We start from the raw sequence: 21250 nt of genomic DNA, 5'->3' as shown, positions 1-21250 counted from the left end.
GGCCATTATCTCCGTAACCGTTCAACTTTGGACATAGGTGTTTTGGGTTATATCGGCATACTTTAACATAAGGAACACCCTCCCGAAGTTTGGCACATTCCTCCTGGGACACCCTGTATACACACACACATACACACTATGTCAGGCTACATGTGTTGTTCTCAATTTTGGGGTCAGGAGAACGTCTGTTCTTTTCTATTTCCGTGTGTCCCTTGTATAACCAGGGAAGCAGGGCATTTAAAGGGGCACAGAGAAGCCGCAATACAAAGATAGAAAAGAACACACATCCTCATTAACATCAAAGTTGAGAATGACAACGATGTACATTAGTGAGTACTGACAAAAGTGGGCACAGGGCAATAAATTCCATCAAAATGTGTTGCCTGAAGATGGTCCTGTGAGGCCAAAACGTGTAGCCTGACATAGAGTGTGTGTATATATATATATATATGTATTTATAGGGCATTTTAAACATTTTAACCAATATTTAGTGAGTTAAATGTAAGTTGGTGTCATCTAAAATAAAAATTATGTTGTTTTTTTAATTGTTTCATTTTGGTCCGTTACACTATCAATCACAAAGTTAATAGAAAGTCCGTCGAGTGTAACAATTTGTAGGTCACTTTTTATTATTATTTCTGCCTTACATGTTTCGGTTTGACACAACCATCATCAGAGGCACACAGCACACAGGAACACATCAAATCATAAGCCATACAACCTCAAGCTGACGTCTCCCATCTTCGGGATGAATTAACAAGGAGAAGTTCAGCACTTATATCAAATATTTTAACATTTTAGTGTTTTAACTTAAAATAGGTTCGGATGAAAAGTGAGAACTTGATAGTGTACTCAACTATCTTAGCATGTTTGTGCTTTTACACGTCAACATATCGTAGCAACGTCCACACGACAAACATAATTGTGAACATCAAAACAGCGACAGTGTTTCAATAATTGCAGCAAGTGCCTCTGATGATGGTTGTGTCAAACCGAAACATGTAAGGCAGAAATAATAATAAAAAGTGACCTACAAATTGTTACACTCGACGGACTTTCTATTAACTTTGTGAAAATTATGTTGCATCACAGACAGAGGAAAACTGCAAGTGATAGAAACTCTGTTAAATCATGCACCTCAGTGCAAGAGCAATGAATTCAACTTTAGAGACAGAGATATCTGAGCAAGCACAACCTCCCATCACTACTGTGCTGATCACATATACAGGAAGATCGAAAGTCACGCACATAAAACTAAAAGTTGTTATATTTTGTATTGCAGTTAATATAATTATATTTCCTACCACTAGATGGTACTCTAGGAGTATTAACAAGTAGAAACATCATCTGTCATGCATCGGTCATACAATGTCTGCAGTATAGCTTTGTTTATTGCATGACAGACAAGTCGTTTTCCCAAGAATGAGTTTTCTTTGTGAAATATTATTTCACCAGTCATTCTCATGCACGTGTCACAGACAAGTTTTATCGGGAATATCTGCAGTTCCTAACAATTTGACGATAACGAGAATAATCAACCAATTTCAGGAATGTGGATCAGTTTCAGGCAGGAAGAGATCCGGGAGACCGGGCATTCTGACTGAGGCTAAACTGTCTGACATGGAGAAAATGTTGCAGTGTTCCCCTTCAAAAAGCCTGAGAACACTATCAGCGCAATCAGGGATTTCATACAAAAGTGCTCAGAAAGCAATGAAGTTACACCTCCATGCATATCGTGTTCGCTGTGTACAGGAACTGAAGGACCTGGACAAAGAAACATGCTTAGTGTACTGTAGATGGATTCGGACATGTGTTGGCAACCATGGAATTGGAGAGTTTGATCGGGTTTTCTTCACTGACGAAGAGTGGTTTCACCTTAGTGGCTACGTGAACAGACAAAACAATAGGATTTGGTCATCTGAAAATCCACGTGTTACATGAAAAGCCCTTGCACTGTCAGAAAATTGGAGTGTGGTGTGCTGTATCATGTCGTCGAATAGTAGGCCCAATTTTCTTTGAAACAACAGTGAACAGTCCAGCGTACCAAGACATCATTACACAGTTTATTGCTGTTTTTGAAGTTGATGAACATGAGTGCTGGTTGCAGCAAGACGGTGCCACATGTCATACATCTAATGAAACCATGCAGTTCTTGCAAGAGTTTTTTGGTGACCTTCTCATTTCGAAAGGATTGTGGTCCCTGTGTTCACCCGATTTGTCACCTGCACATTTTTTCCTTCGGGGGTACCTCAAAGGAATCGTCTATAAAAACAATCCGCACACACTGAATAACCTCAAGAGGAACATTACGATGGTGGTTAACAGAATCAATTTACAGACGCTCCACAAAGTGGTCTCAAACATAGTAAAAAGAGTTCACGCATGCATTGCTGAACAGGGTAGCCATTTTGAGCATGTGTTGTTAAGACATGATTTAATTTTGCATTTCTAAGATGTAAGGTTATAAACATTAATAGTAAGTGTTGTATGTCTTGTAGTTTGTGCATTAAACCAGCAAAATATAATTGCTTAGTGTGATGTGCGCAACTTCTCGATTTCCATGTGTTTGCTTGCTGCAAGACTGCCTTACTGTCAGACACAAGTCTGTCACTGTAACCATAATATGCAACCAAGCTGAGTGTATTCCAATCGTGGCTTTTAAAACTAAGCTGCAAAACATTGTACATACATATGTCGGAATCACTGCAATGTAAATATTTTGTAATGTTACATCGGTTGTAATGTTTATGCATGTATAGTAAATTATGGGCAGCACATAGGCATGAAGCAAATGGTTGGGGGGGGGGGGCACATTCTAGCAAAGGACAGCTGCTAATTAGCAGCTAGCTGCAAGTACAAGAGGTTATGATGTACCAACATTATTTTTTAAATCTCAGTGCCATACTGTATTATGCATACTTACACGTTACCTGTAGTCACATATTTCAGCAAATGTCAGACATTATCAGTAGGCATCAGAACAAGCATTTTCATGAACTTTGTAAATTCCTGTACTACCAAGATTGCAATACATGAGGTTCACTTGAAACACTTTTGTATGTGTGTGTNGTGTGGGGGGTCATAATGCACGCATTGGCATGTAGAAATAACAAAGAGAAACTAAGCAATGTAATATCTTCACTGTTGATTAGTTTTGTCAACAAGGATTTGTATCTACAATCCATAACATCAATCCACTACAACGGCACAGCGGAAAGAAAGCATGTGGAACCTCTGTGCACTCCTTAGCGCAGTACAGATTTCAGTTCTGTGTATTACCAACAGCTCATTTGCCTCAACAGTAAATTACTGGTTTCTGGTGTGCTGACACGTTTTTTGTTTATTTCAAAAAGACAGTCACCATCGGTAACGCCAGCCAAGACAATGATATACCTGTGTAGAGGCAGTATCTTCCTCTCCACAGTGAAGTCCCCATCACACTCGCCTATGTACTCCTGCAGCACCTTCATCACACGACACATTTTCACAGCCTCGCCTTTCAGTTTGTTCAGTGTAACTGGTAAACCAATAAGGCCACCATCATCCTTGATTCCATCATCTTCATGACAGAGGGCTGACACTGTATCATAATGGGCACGTAGTCGATCTAGGCACTCTGAAATGTAGGTTTCATGGAACTCGAGTAGAGAGGACTGCAGTCGAGGACCAAGGTTTGTGTTTACTTCCTTCAGTAGCTCAATGGCTCGGTTTGCTATGTCATCGCCACTGTTAGTTACAACCTGAAAAATATGCAGAGAACACTGAATAAGGATTTTACGGAATCAAAGACGCACAAATTCACAGAATGCCTTACAAATCAAATTATGTCACTCAGAATGATAAAGTAAAGTAGAGGTATTCCCGTAACAGACCGTGGAGGCCCATAGGGTTGTGAGATGCTGAGGTTCCCACATTTTCTAAGACAATCGGCTCATGGTGGCAAGGTTGTAAGCCCTACGCGCTGGCCGCCCTTTACCCCCAAGAATATTCCAAGAATATTCCTGGTACTCATTTCTGTTAGAGGCTGAGTTGACCCCAGGGCCACAGTACAGCTGGAAGGATTAGGTCAATTGAAAAAATCCAATGATCTCATCGGGACTTGAACCCACGACCTTCCAGCTTGTAGCATAGTGCCTCAACCAACTACGGTACTGCATGCCCCCCACTCTGAATGATAATACGAACAAAATGTATGTAAATCAAATAATACATTTACGAAGTTGAGTCCTTTTGAGAAGCTGTCGGCCACTCAGTTATTGAAGATTTTCCCAACATTTTATGGAAGCTGAAGGCTCATTATTGTGTACATAAGAACCCCCCACTTTTCCCTTATCTTGAGCCAAAACAATACAGTCCATACAATTCTATTTCTCATTTTAATATTATCCTCAAACCTATGTCCAGGTCTTCCTAGTGGTCTCTTTCCTTCTGGCTTTCCCACCAAAACTCTAAATGCATTAGTCTTCTAACCATGCATGCCGCATGCCATGCCCATCTCATCTTCCTCAATATCATTCTATTTGGCAAAGAGTACTAGTGATGAAGCCCCCATTGTACAACAAAATGAAGGCTCCCTGCCACCAAAGTAATGACATATTTTTCACATGCCCTATGTAAATGTGACTGTTGAAGGACACAGAAAAAATTCTAAAACAAAAACCTTGGGAACTGATTCTCTTCACAAATTAAAAGAGATGAGTTCGGGTGGGAAAAATGAGAAACGCACACAAAGTTCTGATTTAGAAACCTGAATGAAAGAAACCACCTGGAAGACCCAGACATAAGTGAAAGAACAATACTACAGTGGACTTTCACAATGAATGGAATATGAAAGCGTGGACTGGAAATATCAAAGTCAGGCTAAGGATTACTTGCATGACCTTGTGAACATGCAAGGAAGGAGTTTCTAGACTAGCCAAGCAACTGTCAGTTTCTCAAAGATTCTGCTGAATTAACTGTACAATTACTTTAGAATTAAATAAAAAATGAGGAACATGCTAAGTAGCAAACCGGGGACTAATGGAACCAGCACTCATGAATCATTTTCTTTTAAATAAAAATTTCTACAACAAGAGAAACCACAACACACCCAGATCCACAATAAATGAGAGCAGAACTAAGATTTAAATCACTTATATCCAAAACACAAGCCAAAGGAAATACCCAAGACCACGTACACACTCTGCTACTTCCTCCTCCCCCATCATGCACTCTGGTACACACACTGTATATGTAACATACTGCGTACTGAACACTGAGGATGACCCTGTTCTTCTCGAAGAGGTAACATTATTATATGCGTATGAAGACAAAGTTCTTACCCTCCATATATACTCTGTTCCTATTAAATCTACGTCATCCATTAAGAAAGCTCGTCTCTTAGCTTTCAACTTCCCTTCTTTGGAGTTCACAGCCTTAAAAAACCTCTCAAAACACCTGAAAAGAATAAATTAAGAGATATGAAAACCAATTATTTACTTAACACATATGACAAAGCATTTACTTCAACATTCCTGCCTGTTACCCTCTCATCTCTGCTGTAGCAATAATATGACAGATGGAAGCAAAAGTTTCCCGAACATGAAACTTTTCATGCTGGAGGTCAGTGCTCCTTCGCCACTGGGTTCAGCATCCAGTTTGCCTGCTGTACATTATACCTGACTCATGACAATACACTGAGAGCCAACATTCCCTCTAAGCCAGAGATGTGTGTCTGAACAGCAACTGTTGGCATGGGCAACCTTAGGGGGGCGGCAATTTTTGGAAAATGTCCATAACAGACGTTAAAAAATAACAAAAAAAAATGAAGTTCATTTTTTCAATGCTATTTTCATTAGTTCAAAGTGACAACACACTAAGCAAACAGATGCACGCGGGAGAACAAGACATGCATATGGGAGTGCAACAGCCACTGCACAGCCACACACACAGCTTACAGGGAACACTGCTGACAGCCCAGCAGCGACAAAACCTATGCTGGATTCCGCTTCATTTCACAGAAATTATTACTAAATGTCACTGTTTTTTTTGGAATTTGAGATTTTCATGGCTTTCCAATGCTGTGGTTATCAGGGACTGCAAATAGTACTCACTTCATGCCACTTTCAGTTAGCAAAGTAGGATCCAACTGGAGAATATTATTTTCAAAGAAATCCTTATTTATTGCCGGATCTAGGTCTGGTTCCTCCCCCATAAGTTTAGAAAACCATTTGAAGCAAGCTTCTCTATCAGACGGGAAGACAGCCTCTTCGGCAAGACACTGCCAGATCTCCTTTGCCTGGTCAGCGCACAGCCACAGCTGCCCATCCTACAACGCAACAACTTTACCGTAAGGCTGAACAAGGTACACATTTAGTTCACACAGTTAACGGGTAAGCTTTGTCTAAAACATCTCTGAAGGTAAATCAAACCTTAAGTATGCAGCCTCATGAATGCAAAGTGCTGTTTCTTCAACGAAATCTCCAGTATGCAAATTCTGTATCCCATCACATGTTAAAAATACAATACAGCAACTTTCTAATAGTGCTGTAACAATCTACGTCACTATCCAATGACAATGCAACCTCAAAGATGCTTTAGACATGGTATGCTTAACTAGAGAGTAAAAAGTTAGGTACAAAAAGAAGAAAGAAATAATGGGATGGGAAAATGAAAGTATAGGATGAAGTTGTAGACTGACAGGATTGTCATCTCTAGGACTCTATAAAGATTTGAAGTCGTTACACAAACTTTTTTGATCACAAAGACCTAGGAAATCACCTCCTGCAGTTATGCCCTAAAGTCGTGAAACACCCTGTATAGTGATTATATTTATGATATCACCATGATTCAAGGTTCAAGAAAAAACAAATGGGCAAGTCCTTTGGAATTTCATAACATATATAATAAAGATTATATTTTGCATTTCATGATAAAATAATCACAGTTAATTTTCATTTGTAAAAATTGCTCTTTTGTGAATATGTAGAAAATGTTATTGTCTTTCGGGTTGTTTTTAGTTCACATTTCTATGTTGCATAGAACGGAAAATATGTATTTTTTTCTGAAAGTTTGCAATGTTAATTAATTAGGGTGATTTAAATACCGGCTGCAGAGGGCTGCCGCAATTTAAAAGTCCGTACATCAAAGGTTAAACACCACTGGCCTGGCAACAATGTTTGATGTCACAATGTCTGAACACTCAGATTAAAAAGTTCTCTTTTTGTTGGAAAAGAAATATATTTTTGTATAGGGGTGCAGGGGCAAGTACAGTGGATTTGAACTATAAAATGGGGAAAACCTTAAATCAAGGAGAACTAAATGAGGGTTCCACTGTACATAACCCTTCAGTGGTTTGAAATTGGATGGCCCATGCGTGTAAATCAATGGAGTGTCTGACCACTTGCAGTGTCTCATTAATTTCAAATATTTCATGGCAAACCAATGAATCCCAAAGGCAGGTACTGGGCATATATGGTTACTGGGTTCTCAGTCAGCAGTTATATCTCAGGTCTGGTCAAGAAAAATAAGGTAAAGCTATCCCTGTAAAAGGCCATGGAGGCCCATAGGTTTGTGAGACGTTGAGGGTCCCATATTATCTAGACAATCGGCTCACAGATGGTGATACGGCTCTCAGCCTTACGCGCCAGCCACCTTTTACCCCCCAGGAAGATTCCTGGTACTCATTTCTGTTAGAGACTGAGTTGACCCCAGGGCCATACTGCGGCTGGAAGGATTAGGTAAATTGAAAAATCCAATGACCTCATCGGGACTTAAACCTGCGACTTTCCCGCTTGTAGCATAGTGCCTCAACCAACTATGCTAACGCATGTCTCCGGCCAAGATAAATAATTATAATAATTACAAAAATAACAATAACCATTATGCCATTGTCCCCTTTGAGTGTGGATTTCATTCAAAGAGTTCTGCATGTTTTTTCCAGACAAGGAAAAAAGCCAAAAAATAAAATAAAGTATTACACCAAAAATAAAACAGACAAAAACTGGTTTAGCTGTTTACTCTCTTGCCATATATATATATATATTTTCGGTTCCTACTGCTCTCTCTGCATGTCAGATGCATCTTTCAACTTGAAATATGACTAGTCAGTTCCTGCATTCATCTTGCCATACAGCGAATGTCTCAAAGTACACTGCTTCATCAACTGGAAGAGTACAACCTGCAATAACACTGCACGCAACACAATGTCACCACATGGCATAGCCAGGTCTGATATACTATACCCCTTCAGGTACCTTACACTGGGCCACAACTGATTCCATCCTCACCATTTCCATAAACACAACATTTCCCAGAAACCCATTTCTGTAGAACCTTATACCTTTCCATACACCATTCTAAATTTCTTCCCTGCCTCAGTTCTATAAAATACACACAATTTATATACTGTGATATGACTGCTGAAAGCCAGAAGAGAGGAAGGAACAAAGGCAGCCATTGCTAGACAACGGCACAGTAAACATGTTTCCACAGCAGTAAACAACACACAACAGAAGAACCATGGAAGCAACATTTTCTATGCAGTCCATGGCAAGACTGTATAGCAAGGAACAATGGAATCCTCCCCCCCTTTTTCACCCCATGCAAAGAAGTTAGAATTCCTTCACTGTGGCCCTGCTAGCTGTAGGTGACAGAAAGATAACCCAGTGCCTGGAGTTATAACTGATCCACCCTGTCAGGGGGAGATATAAATACAGGGACCAGAGGTGCAACAAAGAAAGACTGACCCATCCCATCACCAAAGAGGAGGCCCCACACGTCTCGAAGAGAATAGAAATCTTGGTCACAGATCTTGACATGACCTGATGCCTTCTCCTCCCATCCAGTGCAGTGTGTGTGAAAGAACTGCATCTTTAGGCAATGAAGCTCTAGAGCTATAGTCCATGCAGCAATATGTGAACCACAATTAGGGATGGAAGTGCACATGCAGCATCACAGGAGGACACAGCCACATTTTTACTTAAGTATACATTTTTGAATTCCATAAATTTTCTGTAGGAACTTCTTTTATAGAACAATATTATTAATCTGGTGCAAATAAACATATAGAATTTTGCCAAAACAAATGATAAAACATATTTAGAACTATGAGGCTTTCATTCCTCTACTTAACATTTTTGTTTGGGACATAAACAAACATTGGTGATATATATTTTTTTTTGTCTGGTGCAGTGAAAATTTAAAACACCACTTCAAATACTGTCCGAGTGCTAGGTGAGGGTTCATATGCCCCATACTTAAAAGGTTAATAATGTACAGTAACATGTGAATCTAATGTCTACTATGTGGGAAGAGTTCAAGTCTTAATTATTTCACTTAAAATTCTGCCTGTCAAATGTGTCTTAAGTGCACAGCATATACTTTTACAATCTTCTCATCTGTTAATTCTACTACACAAAATTTCTACACAATTCCAAAGTTAAGGAAAGTCTTATGCACAAGAAAGCAATACTGACAGCATTGCAAAGGCCCAACCACTTCTATTCTCTTCTAGGGTGTCTTGTTCAGCTGAAGTTCAGATCCAATATACATTTTGCTAGCATTCACCAGCCACAAAATTCCAACGCTTCACACCACATACCTTCAACAAAAACCGTAAGAAATTCAACCTTTCTTGAACTTGCTGTATATGATTATACCTATTATCAGGGAAGAAATTGTTTGGGTCCAAGCCATTATTTTCTGAAAAAAGAACAAAAATACTTAATTCATATTGGTAACACTGACAAGGGATCTTCAAAGATTCTACTGTAAGTTTCTTTGTATAAAAGTACAGAGGAAAACAAGTATGAATAAATCCTACCTTTAGCTATTTGCCTAACTTTATCCATGTATGATGTGAGACTATTAGTGACTAAAATTACAAGGCTATGTTGGTTTTGTAGTCTTTCAATCACTTCTTGCCTGAAATTAAATAAAGATTGTAAAGGTAAACAAGTTCCACAAAAACAGAAAGCTTATAATTTACAAATAGGACATAACTTTCCTACTCTAACAGCAGTGATCTGTTTCAAATTCTGCTGAGTCCAATTTTAAAACAAATGTACAAATTCAGAAAAGGAGGCCCATAACTATAACATACTCAACCACACTTCACTTTTGGCCAATGAGGGCACTGACTGCCACACTACTGCACAGTGACCTCTAAATTTCTGCCTCCTCTCTGTACTGTTTTAAACAAATCCTGGCTCACCACCGTTCTCACCTATAGTATATGTGGTGACTACGCTGGGAGTGATTCATATTGGGCGAGGGTTCATACAAGCAGCAGATTTCACGAATCTGCTTAAGTGCTGGTAAGGCCCATTTGTCACCAGACTTCAATTCCTCAACACAATTATCTAACCACACTGTCTTCTGAGCGTCCCGCTCCTGGGAGCAGCTGTAATCCAGAATCTTCACATGCGCCGTCAATGCCTGGTCCATGATCTCCGTTGGAACATCATCAGAGTGTGCAAGGTTCCAGAATAAAGTCAGCACCTGATACACATTCAGCAAATATTAGCTGAACTGCAATCTCTTCACGACAGAAAATATGTACAGAGTAATTAGTGTACTTTGTGACCTTCAATATTTGTGTATAATCACCACATTTGGGCAGCAACAAGAGATACTGAGTGAATGGCTGAAAACACAATTAGCACATGCAATATGATCAATGAAGACAACAGGAGTTAGAAAGCCCTTCCTTTCTAAAGCAGATTCTTAACTACACTGTGCTTCTTGCCCCTCCCCCTTCCCCCTCCCTTCAGATATTTGCAGTACTTGCCAGTGCAAATCTGGTTTCTTACAATTTAAAACTGCAATATCTTTTGGAGTAATTAATTCCTAGAAATGTTTTCACTTTTGAATTCCATTAGCACAGAAATTCAAGAGATGACATAATTATTAAGTTTTTAAAGCATTTTTAAAGAGTATTAGGTACAATTTTAAAACAGTATCCTAATTATGTTTTGGTGTTAATACTGTGTGTCTGCTATCTCAAGTTCGTGATTTTTAAACATTTCATTCATTCCAACATGTACACATACACACAAACCAGCAGCACTAAAATTCTGCATATAGCCAACTTCACATCTTCACAGGACTCCATTTATATTGTTTGCCTTTAATTATACAAAGAAACTACATAGGACAGTCAATTATTACATGGATGGGCTGCATAGTGGCACTGTAATGCATTACAGCAGATAAGTGGAGCCAAGAGATGGTGCCGCGTCCATTCCTCTCTTGTCCCAGCATGAAGCAGTTCCGTGCATGCAGAGTATTCAGAGAGAAAGTCACTGTTGTGAAGGATGGTTGTCTGCGAGTGGCAGAAATCGAGAATGTCACAGCTTGAGGAATAGGAAAACATCAAGTTCTGCAAAAAATTAGGCAAATCCACTAGCAAAACATTTCAGATGAACAAGCAAGTGTACTGCAAAGAAGCCTTGGGCCACAGTACTGTGTTTAAGCGGCACAAAGGTTTTGCACAAGCAAGAGACAGTTTAAAAGATGATGAGCATACTGGTCGACAAAGAATTGTTGGAACTGAACTCAAGATCCAAGAAGTTAAGAAGTTGCAACGATGGTGCTTGCCAACCGATCCCTAACAGCAGATGAAATTGCAGCTGCAGCAGGTATTATCAATGGTACTTGCCACAAAATTTTGTCTGATGACACGAACATGTCTTTGCTACCCAGCAAAGTGTTCCACGCATCCTGATCCCGACCAACATTACAATCACATGAGCACTTGCAGTGACCTGATCAACAGGGGGGACATTTCTCAACCAGATCATAACAGGAGACAAAACATGGTGTTCTCTGTATGATCCTCAACTGAAGCAAAACCTTTCCAAGTCTGCTCCAAAACATACAGAACATCCAAATTTTCAGCTTACACTGATCTCAATATTCAGTGCTACACTAACCACAAGAACAAGACAAACCTCACAAAACAAAATGTAACTAAAGTTCCTTAAACGATTCACAACTCACTGTCAGAAGTCACAAACGTACCTTATGTGCCATAACTCCATCTTTATCATCCTCTGCTAGGCGACGAATAAGTTCTAACAACTTTTCTCTCTGCTTCTTGTTTGCGTTTGTCCAACTTGCCTAAAGTTAAAGAATCATACATGAGAGCATACCAGTTTTTGTTATTTATTCATCTGTTCATGGTTTATTCAACTACCCTCTTCATAACCCAGAGTACAAAGCATCAAACAGTAGGATGACAGTGAATTAATGAAGTGAGAAGATGGAAGGAAGAGGCTGTGAACTAATTTGAGGTACTACCCTGGAATTTACCTAATGGACTGATGCAAACCACTAAATGGTGTGATCAAACGACTTCTTGATAATATTGTGGCATGATTATATGGTTCACTGTGAGATAATGGCTGGGTAAACACCGTTCCACAGAAATACACAATTCACAATCAAAGACATTGTTGGAAATGGTGTTCTCTGTAAGGTTAGTTCTGAGGTTGTATAGTGACAGACAGCAGCCAGTAGTGGACAGTCATAAGTTGAAAGCCGATAGTTGAGGAGTTAGTTGTGAGATGGCAGCTTGCCAGTAATGCTTTAAGCATGAGAGCAGAAAAATCTCCATTGCTGGGAACCATAACCAAGTAATGACTAGTGAAGACTAGAAGAGCTGGAGACAGCAGGTGCTACAGTGATGTGTCAAATGTGCAGATTAGTGGTAGCACTATAATTATCTATAGTTTTGAGTTGTAAGCCTTCAATAAATCTAATTACCAGTCAAAGCCCCGTGTCTAGTCACTAACCCGTGGCAATATTATTTTCTCTGTGATAACCAAGCCACCCGCCATTTTATGGCATCTACCAGGAAGCATATCCTTTGGAACCTGAGTCAGTGAGTCCTGTGACAGTGCTACTGTTGGAAGCATTAGCGGAAGTTGTGGTTTCTGAAGTTGGCAAGTGCAGCCTGTGACTGTTCTTGTACTATGATTTAATCATCACAACCTCACTTCAGAGCTCTGAAATGACTTATTACCTAGAAGAGGAGCTTTGTTATAAGACACAGTAGTCACACTGTGGCCAGACTGGAAATTAATTTATGTCGCCATGTAAAAGTACCTGACAAAACCTATAATACATGGGAGTAAAACATGGGCAACAATGTTTGCCCAGTATGTGTAGCTTTAAAAAGGCAACATTTTCCTCACTCACAATTCTACAGCTAACTTGACCCCCTAACCACCATGCCTCCTCACATGGAAGACGAGTTGTACAAGTCTGGGAAATGGGTATAGGTCTAACAAGGTACCAGTCTTGTTACAAATCGCATAGCCATATAACATACTACTCCAAACCAATTCAAAATGTCTTCTCACTTATGGTAAGTGGGGATCAGCATTTCAGAGCAACATATTGCCTTCACCTTCAGAGTGAGAATAATGCTGGCCATCCCTTACCCAAAAGACCACAATATCAATCTTCACCGCCATGAAAATCTCCTGATCAAAATTAAATCTATTTGACTACATTGTGCTTATATTAGCTCCCAAATTTTGTCCATATCTATTAAAGAGTCTGTGATGTTTCTTAACAGGGATTATTTAATTCATTATGCAGATTGCCTAACAACTTGTATGATGTCTGAGGTTTTCAAAGCAGTGAAAAATCACTGATCTCATTTGTAATACCATGCTGGTTGCCAACATTTTTGAGAAAAATACTCCCTCCATCTTCAGAGGAGATGTGAAGATGCCAGCAATGTGCTGCTCCAAAATGTTGGTAACCATCTACCAGACTTTATGTTGTCATGATTCAGACAGCCACAATACATACCCAAAAATTCAATTACCCTATATTTACATAAAATTACTATAAATCCATTTTCATTTCACAATATTACTCCATCAGTCAACGGGAAGTCACAGAACCACTTACCTGGAAGCACTCAAACAGATGATCAAGCTGCTCTGGGGAGAAGTCCCACGCAAGTTTGGCCAACAGATCATGTACATTCTTAACTATGGCTTCATGTTTTCCTGCTTGTGCAGCCCAAACATTGTCCAGGTCTTCAAGGGTAAGAGCCCGCTCCTTGATGATGAATCGGAGGATCTTCTCTAGCTTCTCTACATACTGTGGCTGATGTAGTGAATCACGCAGAACAATTTGTAGTACTCTGTTCTCCTTGATCCACTTCTGCATTCACATAAATGAAGTACCATGAGAACACAAATCACTCATCAAAGAGTGCCGTAAAACATACACTGTAAAGATGTCCCTGTGCCACTGTGCAGAGGTGGCGATACAGTGAGATAAGAAGTCACTTTCATGCCCCAGCAGCCTTACCTCTGAGGAAATTACACCCCCCACCCATTTTATGAGACTATGTGAGCCCCAGAGCCAGTGTGGATGTTGTTGAGAAACAAAATCTGAATTCTCAGTTGCTGACTGAGATATCATGACATCACTACAAAGAAAGTAGCTAATTTAATTCCAGTTATGCTAATACAACAAACAATGGACAGCAAAATATGGTCATGGGTTCCACATGACCCACAACCAAGTACAACAGTACTGGCAAAGGCCAGAAGCAATCTACCTGAAACCAAAACTATTCAGGACCACAGCCTCAGAATGTGTGTCTGGTTCAAAGGATTATTCCTGCTGAAACCGTCGAACTTTTATCTTCAACACAAACTGTCACATTATGACTTTTCACTTTACACAGACTCATTATACAGATTCAGATGTACTGTCATGTAAGTTCAAGGTCCTGTGGCCTCAGGTGGGCCTACTGTACCAGCCCCTCGTGAGAGATGAGTGGGAAGCATTGGTGGAATTATAATTGGCAGGGGTAACCTGAAGTGCTGCTAGAAAAACCCATCTCAGGGAACTGAAACCAGCAACTACTTGCCTGACCAGCAAAGTGTTACTTACAGCCATTCTTTCAGCAGTAAGCCACTCCTCCTCCTCCAGCCCAGTGTGTCGATGAGGGTAATACGTTACGCTCGCAATTACCTTGTTCACTTCATTCAGTGCGTTCATTTTACCATTGAAGGACGAGATCTGAAGTAACCTGAAAACCATTACATTACTATTTCGGAAACATACATGGTAACAATTCTTTCAAACTGAAGAATTCTAATGACAAAGCACTGAGGTATCCTGGTGAGACACAATTTATGTACATGCACTTTAGCTTCTATAAGCCATGCAATAATTGTCAGCACTGCTGTACTGCACAGTTCCACTGGCCAAGCAGAGAATTTGTTCAATACTAATACTGTTGCCTCCAAATTAAAATATGACCATCATCCCTGTAGTCACAGGGAGTTCAAACCCATATTCCTAGATTTATTATGGTGGAATAAACTACAACAAAATAAAGATAGGAAAATTACAGTGTGTGGTGGGTCACCATCCCCCAAATGGGGTGAGGAGGCAGATATATTCAACGCCGCAATATGTGAGCAAGTACGGGACTTCTGTACAAAGATGGGAGCCACAATGGGTTGACTTATGGCCACACACGTGGAATCCAATCTATACAGAAAGATATATACATATACATATGGACAAAGAAGATGCTGCAAGAACAGCCTCCGAAGCAAAGGAACGGGGATGCACCGTTAGGCTATTCGGGACGAACAGCCTTAAGGAGGGAGCAGTGTGACATGTGGCGCAAAGCCGAGCCCCCCCCCCCACACCAGCAGTGACGCGGCGGGTGAGTCAGCGCTCCCCTCCCACCCCTCAGCGGTGACATCACGAGCGGAGCCGAAGATAGCCGAGCCCCCGCAACCTGGTAACTATGCAAGGCGAGTCAACAGCGGTGACGTAACAGGATGACGTGGCACTCATTACGTAACCGGCAAGCACTGCAGCTATATAAGTGAGCTGCACAGCTGGTACCAGTCAGTTCTAATGTGGCTACCAGAGAGTTCTACTGTAGCAGCCGCCTAACACAGTGGTACTGTGACATCCGCCGCGTTGTAAAGTAACCGTCAGCTGACTACAAGTTGGAGTATAGCAGCCGTCGCGGAAAGAAGATCCGGACGTGTGAGTGATTGTGTAATTGGGAGCGTGTGATACAGTGATACCTAGCTCCCCTACTGTAAACGTGTGGACTACTGAAGACAGAGTGAACTGATTTGCGCATAGGGTTATAAGTCGTGAAACCCCGCAACAGTGTTAACAGATTAATGCGCTTAGGGTTATAAAGTGTGAAACCCCGCAACTGGGTGATAGGTATTTGTAGCCGTTATTTGTAGATCGTTAAATAAACCAATTAACCATCTCTACGGCGTCTTCAGTAACGTAAACACGTTACACTGGTGTCAGAAGTGGGATCAGTAACGCAAACACGTTACACTGGTGTCAGAAGTGGGATCAGTAACGTAAACACGTTACATTGGTGTCAGAAGTGGGATCAGTAACGTAAACACGTTACAATATTTATTTACTGACTCCACCACTGGCTTTAAACTGTAACATTTGTTTTAAAGTCACTGTATTAAAAAATGTACAACACAATATGAATCAGCCTTATCATCAGTATGAAAACATTTTCAAATTTCATGGTACTAATTAAATTAAATTATGTTCATGTGTTAATTACAATAGTGAGAACAGATTAATTTGAAACAGCTAATGTCTTACAGCATTTACTTCCATTCTGAACTTCCTGCAACAGTTTAAGAACTGTAATATTCAGACGTGACCTAACATGGGTCTCTGCTGTGGCTGAATACTGTCCAGCTACACACACAGCAAAACCAGCAAATTCACAAGGAGACTTTTTGAACTCTGTACCGAATGTTAACTTTAAAATGAAGTGGGAATGAAAAGGTCAGCCCTGGAGTACACAAGCTCAAGGCTCCAGATGGCAATGGCACCTACTGATAAAATAATTTCTCTCCCCTTCCTTTATACATACTGCATATCTGTCTCTCACCTTTACTTGTCTTTCAGTACTCCCTTCCTTCCTCCTTCTCCACATTAAAATGTTTCCCTCATCCCATTCTTCTGTTCCTATGTCCCATCCATACCTCTTTTTGTACTTTCCTCCTTTCTTCCGAATTATTTCCCATCCCTTCCAACTGCCTGTCGCACCATTGTTCCTCTCCTCACATCCAAACAACGGCATGCTGTTTTCTCCAATGACAATAGAAACTGCTCATTAGTTACATGTAGAAGGTAAAGTTGTCCCTGGGCATAATTAACAGCCATGCCACAATAATGTATGGGGGAGTGGAGGTATAGATCCACCATTCTTAACCTCAGCACCATAAGGAGTTGTGTGATCAGCCTCGTGCCCTTCCTGCTTTACCCCTAGGAAACCCAACCCCCAGCACCCATTGCACAAAAAGGCTGGGTGGGCCCCAGAGCCAGTACCAACATAATGGAGAAGAAAAAATTTTTTTTGCCTTTACCAGGAATTGAACCACGAGTCCCATGCCATCCAGCCCATAGCCTTGTCATTATACTGACTGAAATATCTCAGCTCCCATTACTTGTATGTACATGTCTCAATTGTCTCACTGTTAACAGAGCAAGCAAATTTCTCACTAAAGGTACTGCTTTCTGCTACGGCTCCTAGTTTTTATAGGAAGTTTCTAGATTTTCAGGAAACATGTGGAGGCCTGTGTGATGCATATCTTGATATTCCTACATACAGTTATAGCACAACTAACATAAAATACTATTTCAAAATATTCTGCTGGGACAAAACTGCTTAATGACACATAACAGCCATGACATTTTAAAACAGAGACGTTAATACCAATGCTGTTTTTGAGCAGCCAGCAATGTACTCAGACTTTAAAGACTGTTTCCTCAATTACATTACAACCTTTGCATTCCGCTTTTTGCCATCCATGTGCAACGTCACTTAATATTCTCTCCTTTTCTATTTATTGTCACTACATGGTTCAGCCTAACCGGCCATCTTCAGGTGTACAGGTTGCTGTGATGAAGGAATCTGCTGCTCACTGTAATATTGTTCTGCTCTTCTTATGCAGCTGCCTCAGATTCTAGGTTATGTGGGTTAATCTGTTGTTTTATTTAGGTGTCCATGAACAACTGTAAGCACGTGTTTGCCTTATTTGTACTATGTGGTGTGTTATGTCTGAACTTCATTTTAAGTTACATATGCATATTCAGCTTCTGTATACTTGTATATGACGTTACTTATGGTTTGTTGGTTTGTGACCTGTGGCTGTCTCAGATATTTTTGTTTGGGCAGAAATTTCTTGTATGATGGTTGGCATTACCATGAACACAGGAACCTTCATCATGGTTCTGTAATTCTTATTCATATTATGGCTCATTTAACAATGCCTACAGTACCTCAGGCTGTACAGAACTGACTGGCAGCAGAGCAGTGAGTAATGAATTGAAAAGGATGTGACAGGCTGTGGTCATGGTCTAATGTGAGGTACAATCCAAGCATTTGCCTAGAAGGAATGAGGAAAACCACAGAACACCTCAGTCAGGATAACTGACAGTCTTGCCAACACTTGAGCCATCATGCATACAGATCAGACATGTCACCACTCGAATGAGTCCAACTGCGCGATGCGATTTTGTAATGACTAACACATATCCCACTGAAATTTCAAAGGCAAATTGTTAAAAACTGACTTCATCACAAGTACCTAACCAAATAAACTGACAAGTTTAGTAAAGGCAGCCACACTGTTAACACGACACTACAAACCTTACAGACTAACAGTAAACTTCTGCTAAATAGATGAAGTGTTTCTGCAAAATCCTACTTATAAGAAACAAAACCTAGTCTCCCTTTTCCCTCAACTGCCAACACAGCATCACAATGCCCCTTATCTTTCTTTCAGTCACAACTTCAATTGAAACAGCTGACAAAGGGTAATACAGCCTACAGATACAAAGTACTCAGACTCACAGCCACTACTCCACATTATGCAGCCTTCTTTTGCCTTAATGTCTCCACACATTATTGTGAATAATCTCAGAAGCAATTCCCATATCTAGCTAGTCTGCAGAGGTAACCCCTCCACTGATCCACTCATCATGTATATACTACATCATGATTTCACCAACAGAAATTTCTTTAGGCAAAGGTCAAGACTGATAAATGGCAATCTCTCTCACTGCAGCCCCATGGTCCATTCCATAATCACTAGTAATGGTGATTTGTACATGTCAGAGACAGACTTAAGACATCTGGGAATGCCTTAGGCTTACAAGATTCTTACTCTCACTGTGCAAAACAGGGTTAACATTACTACGAGGATAAGTAAATAAGTAAGTTACAAATGAATATAGAACTTAAAACAAATAAACTGACTTGAAAAAATGCTTTTATTTCTCAACATAATCTCCCTGTACATTGAGGCACTTGTCCCATCATTTCACAAGCCCCTGAAAACCAGCAGCATAAAATTCTTTGGGCTGCTGTCAGAACAGGGCGGTGACTTCCCTTTCTACATCTTCATCACTGGGAAAATGTTCAGCTGAAAGATGATGTTTAAGAGGGCCGAACAAATGGAAGTCACTTGGAGCAAGTTTGGGGCAATATGGAGGATGCTTGAGGATTTCACACTTGAAATTTTGCAGTGTCTCATTTGCCTTGTTGGCAGTATGGGGAGGCGCGTTGTCATGCAAGAGCAACACGCCTTTGGTGAGGAGTCCTGGTCGCTTCAGTTGAATGGCCTTATGAAGTTTCCTAAGGATGTTACAGTAGGACTAGGCATTTACAGTTTGTCCTTGAGGCTGGACTGCGGTGAGCACAGTACGCCTTCGTGATCCCAGAAGACTGTGAACATCACTTTCCTGGAGGATGGTGTCACGTTAAACTTTTTTTTGGCAGGCGACGCAGGATGTTTCCACTGCACTGACACACGCTTTGTCTCGGGCTGGTAATGGTGAACCCAAGACTCATCACCTGTGACAATTCGGGCTAGCATATCGTGTCCATTGTGGTAGCAATTGAGATGCTGTAATGCCAGATCCTTCTTTGCATTTGTGTTGGGTCATGATGCATGGCACCCATCGTGCAGAGACTTTGTGAAAATCTAACCTGTCATGCATTATGAGGTAGGCCATGCCGTGTGAACAACCAATAGCAGTGGCTGTAGTGTCTTCAGTTACCCTTCTGTCTGCTCCAATTAAGTCTTCAACCCGTTGCACATTCCCCTCTGTGGCAATCTACATTGGCCGGCCGACGCAGTGTTCATCTTCGATATGTGTCCGCACTTCAGAGAACTTCTGCACCCAACTATAAACAGCTTGACGTGACGGGCACTTCTCACCTCAGATGGGAAGCATTTCTTTATGAATATTCTTTGATTCCATAATTTTTGCCCACAAAAAACGCACAACAGAGCGCTGCTCGAGGGTTGTACACTCATTCAGAGGCTCTGCCATCTTGCAACTGCTGTTTCGCTTTTGTAAACATTGATTGTCTCGTGTTGAATGTCATCAACTGCCACTGGACTAACGCTGCCATCTAGTGGCAATAGCCTCAAGTGCCTCATTCAAACATGTAGTACCTCACATCAATTTGTAACTTACTTATTGACTCACCTACGTATGTAACTTGCATACCTGAGAATCATTTTCAGTCTAAATATTTCTAAGCTTTTGACCATCTCCTCTTCATTAGGTACCCTGGCTACAAGACATTTGGCTGCTTTGATGATTGCAGAAATAGCATCGTTTTTTGATTCATTTTTGGCCTCCTTTTTTAATTCATCATCTGTCAGACCATCTAAAATTACAGGCACCATTTCCTAAAACATAAACAACACTGACCTGGAACAATGGTGCTTATGCCTATACTACTTTAACAGTGAAGATTTTGTTACTTTTGCACCAGGATTATGACTGCTTCAGTACATTTTTGCAAGGAAACACAAATATGACTTCACTGTTCCTACATTATGGAATAAAATTTAAGCATCCAAACATGCTTCAATATGAACCTGTAAAAATCTTTTTTTTTAATTAATATATCCAACATATAAGAAAGAAAATCACAAATTGATTCTGAGCGAATGATGGTTAGCACATCAAATTTTTTATCATGAAAGCAATGATCAGTTCCATGGGGCACATTCCTTCTTGAGAAGCCAAACAGTTACTCAGTCAATCATGAAAATCACCACATTCCATGAAACCCAAAGATGCACTGTCATGTTCACAAAACCCTGCATCAAACAGACATTCTTTAAAATTTTAATCTCATTCACTGTTTTTCTGCGTGGCACTTAGTTTGAACAAAGACATGAACAAGTGCCACATGGCTTGA

At 40.4% G+C, this 21250-nt stretch overlaps 1 protein-coding gene across 5 annotated transcripts in view; it reads right to left on the bottom strand.

Moving 5' to 3' along the window:
• Positions 1-21250, bottom strand: part of LOC111864081 (probable ubiquitin carboxyl-terminal hydrolase FAF-X) — a 115994-nt gene that overhangs the window by 70728 nt on the left and 24016 nt on the right. For all 5 annotated transcript variants that reach the window (XM_023851074.1, XM_033751321.1, XM_023851072.1 and 2 more), the window contains exons 7-16: positions 20548-20732; positions 14902-15040; positions 13903-14160; positions 12001-12099; positions 10205-10479; positions 9803-9903; positions 9581-9681; positions 6093-6307; positions 5322-5436; positions 3394-3740 (exon numbers count right to left, since the gene is read on the bottom strand). In XM_023851074.1, the coding sequence (XP_023706842.1) occupies positions 3394-3740; positions 5322-5436; positions 6093-6307; positions 9581-9681; positions 9803-9903; positions 10205-10479; positions 12001-12099; positions 13903-14160; positions 14902-15040; positions 20548-20732 (1835 nt within the window). The remainder of the gene's footprint in view (positions 1-3393; positions 3741-5321; positions 5437-6092; positions 6308-9580; positions 9682-9802; positions 9904-10204; positions 10480-12000; positions 12100-13902; positions 14161-14901; positions 15041-20547; positions 20733-21250) is intronic.

This window comes from Cryptotermes secundus, unplaced genomic scaffold (genome assembly GCF_002891405.2).
Source record: "Cryptotermes secundus unplaced genomic scaffold, Csec_1.0 scaffold669, whole genome shotgun sequence".
NCBI classification, from domain to species: Eukaryota; Metazoa; Arthropoda; class Insecta; order Blattodea; family Kalotermitidae; genus Cryptotermes; species Cryptotermes secundus.
The sequence above is the reverse complement of the archived record's forward strand: the minus strand, read 5'-3'. Positions and strand labels throughout refer to the sequence as shown.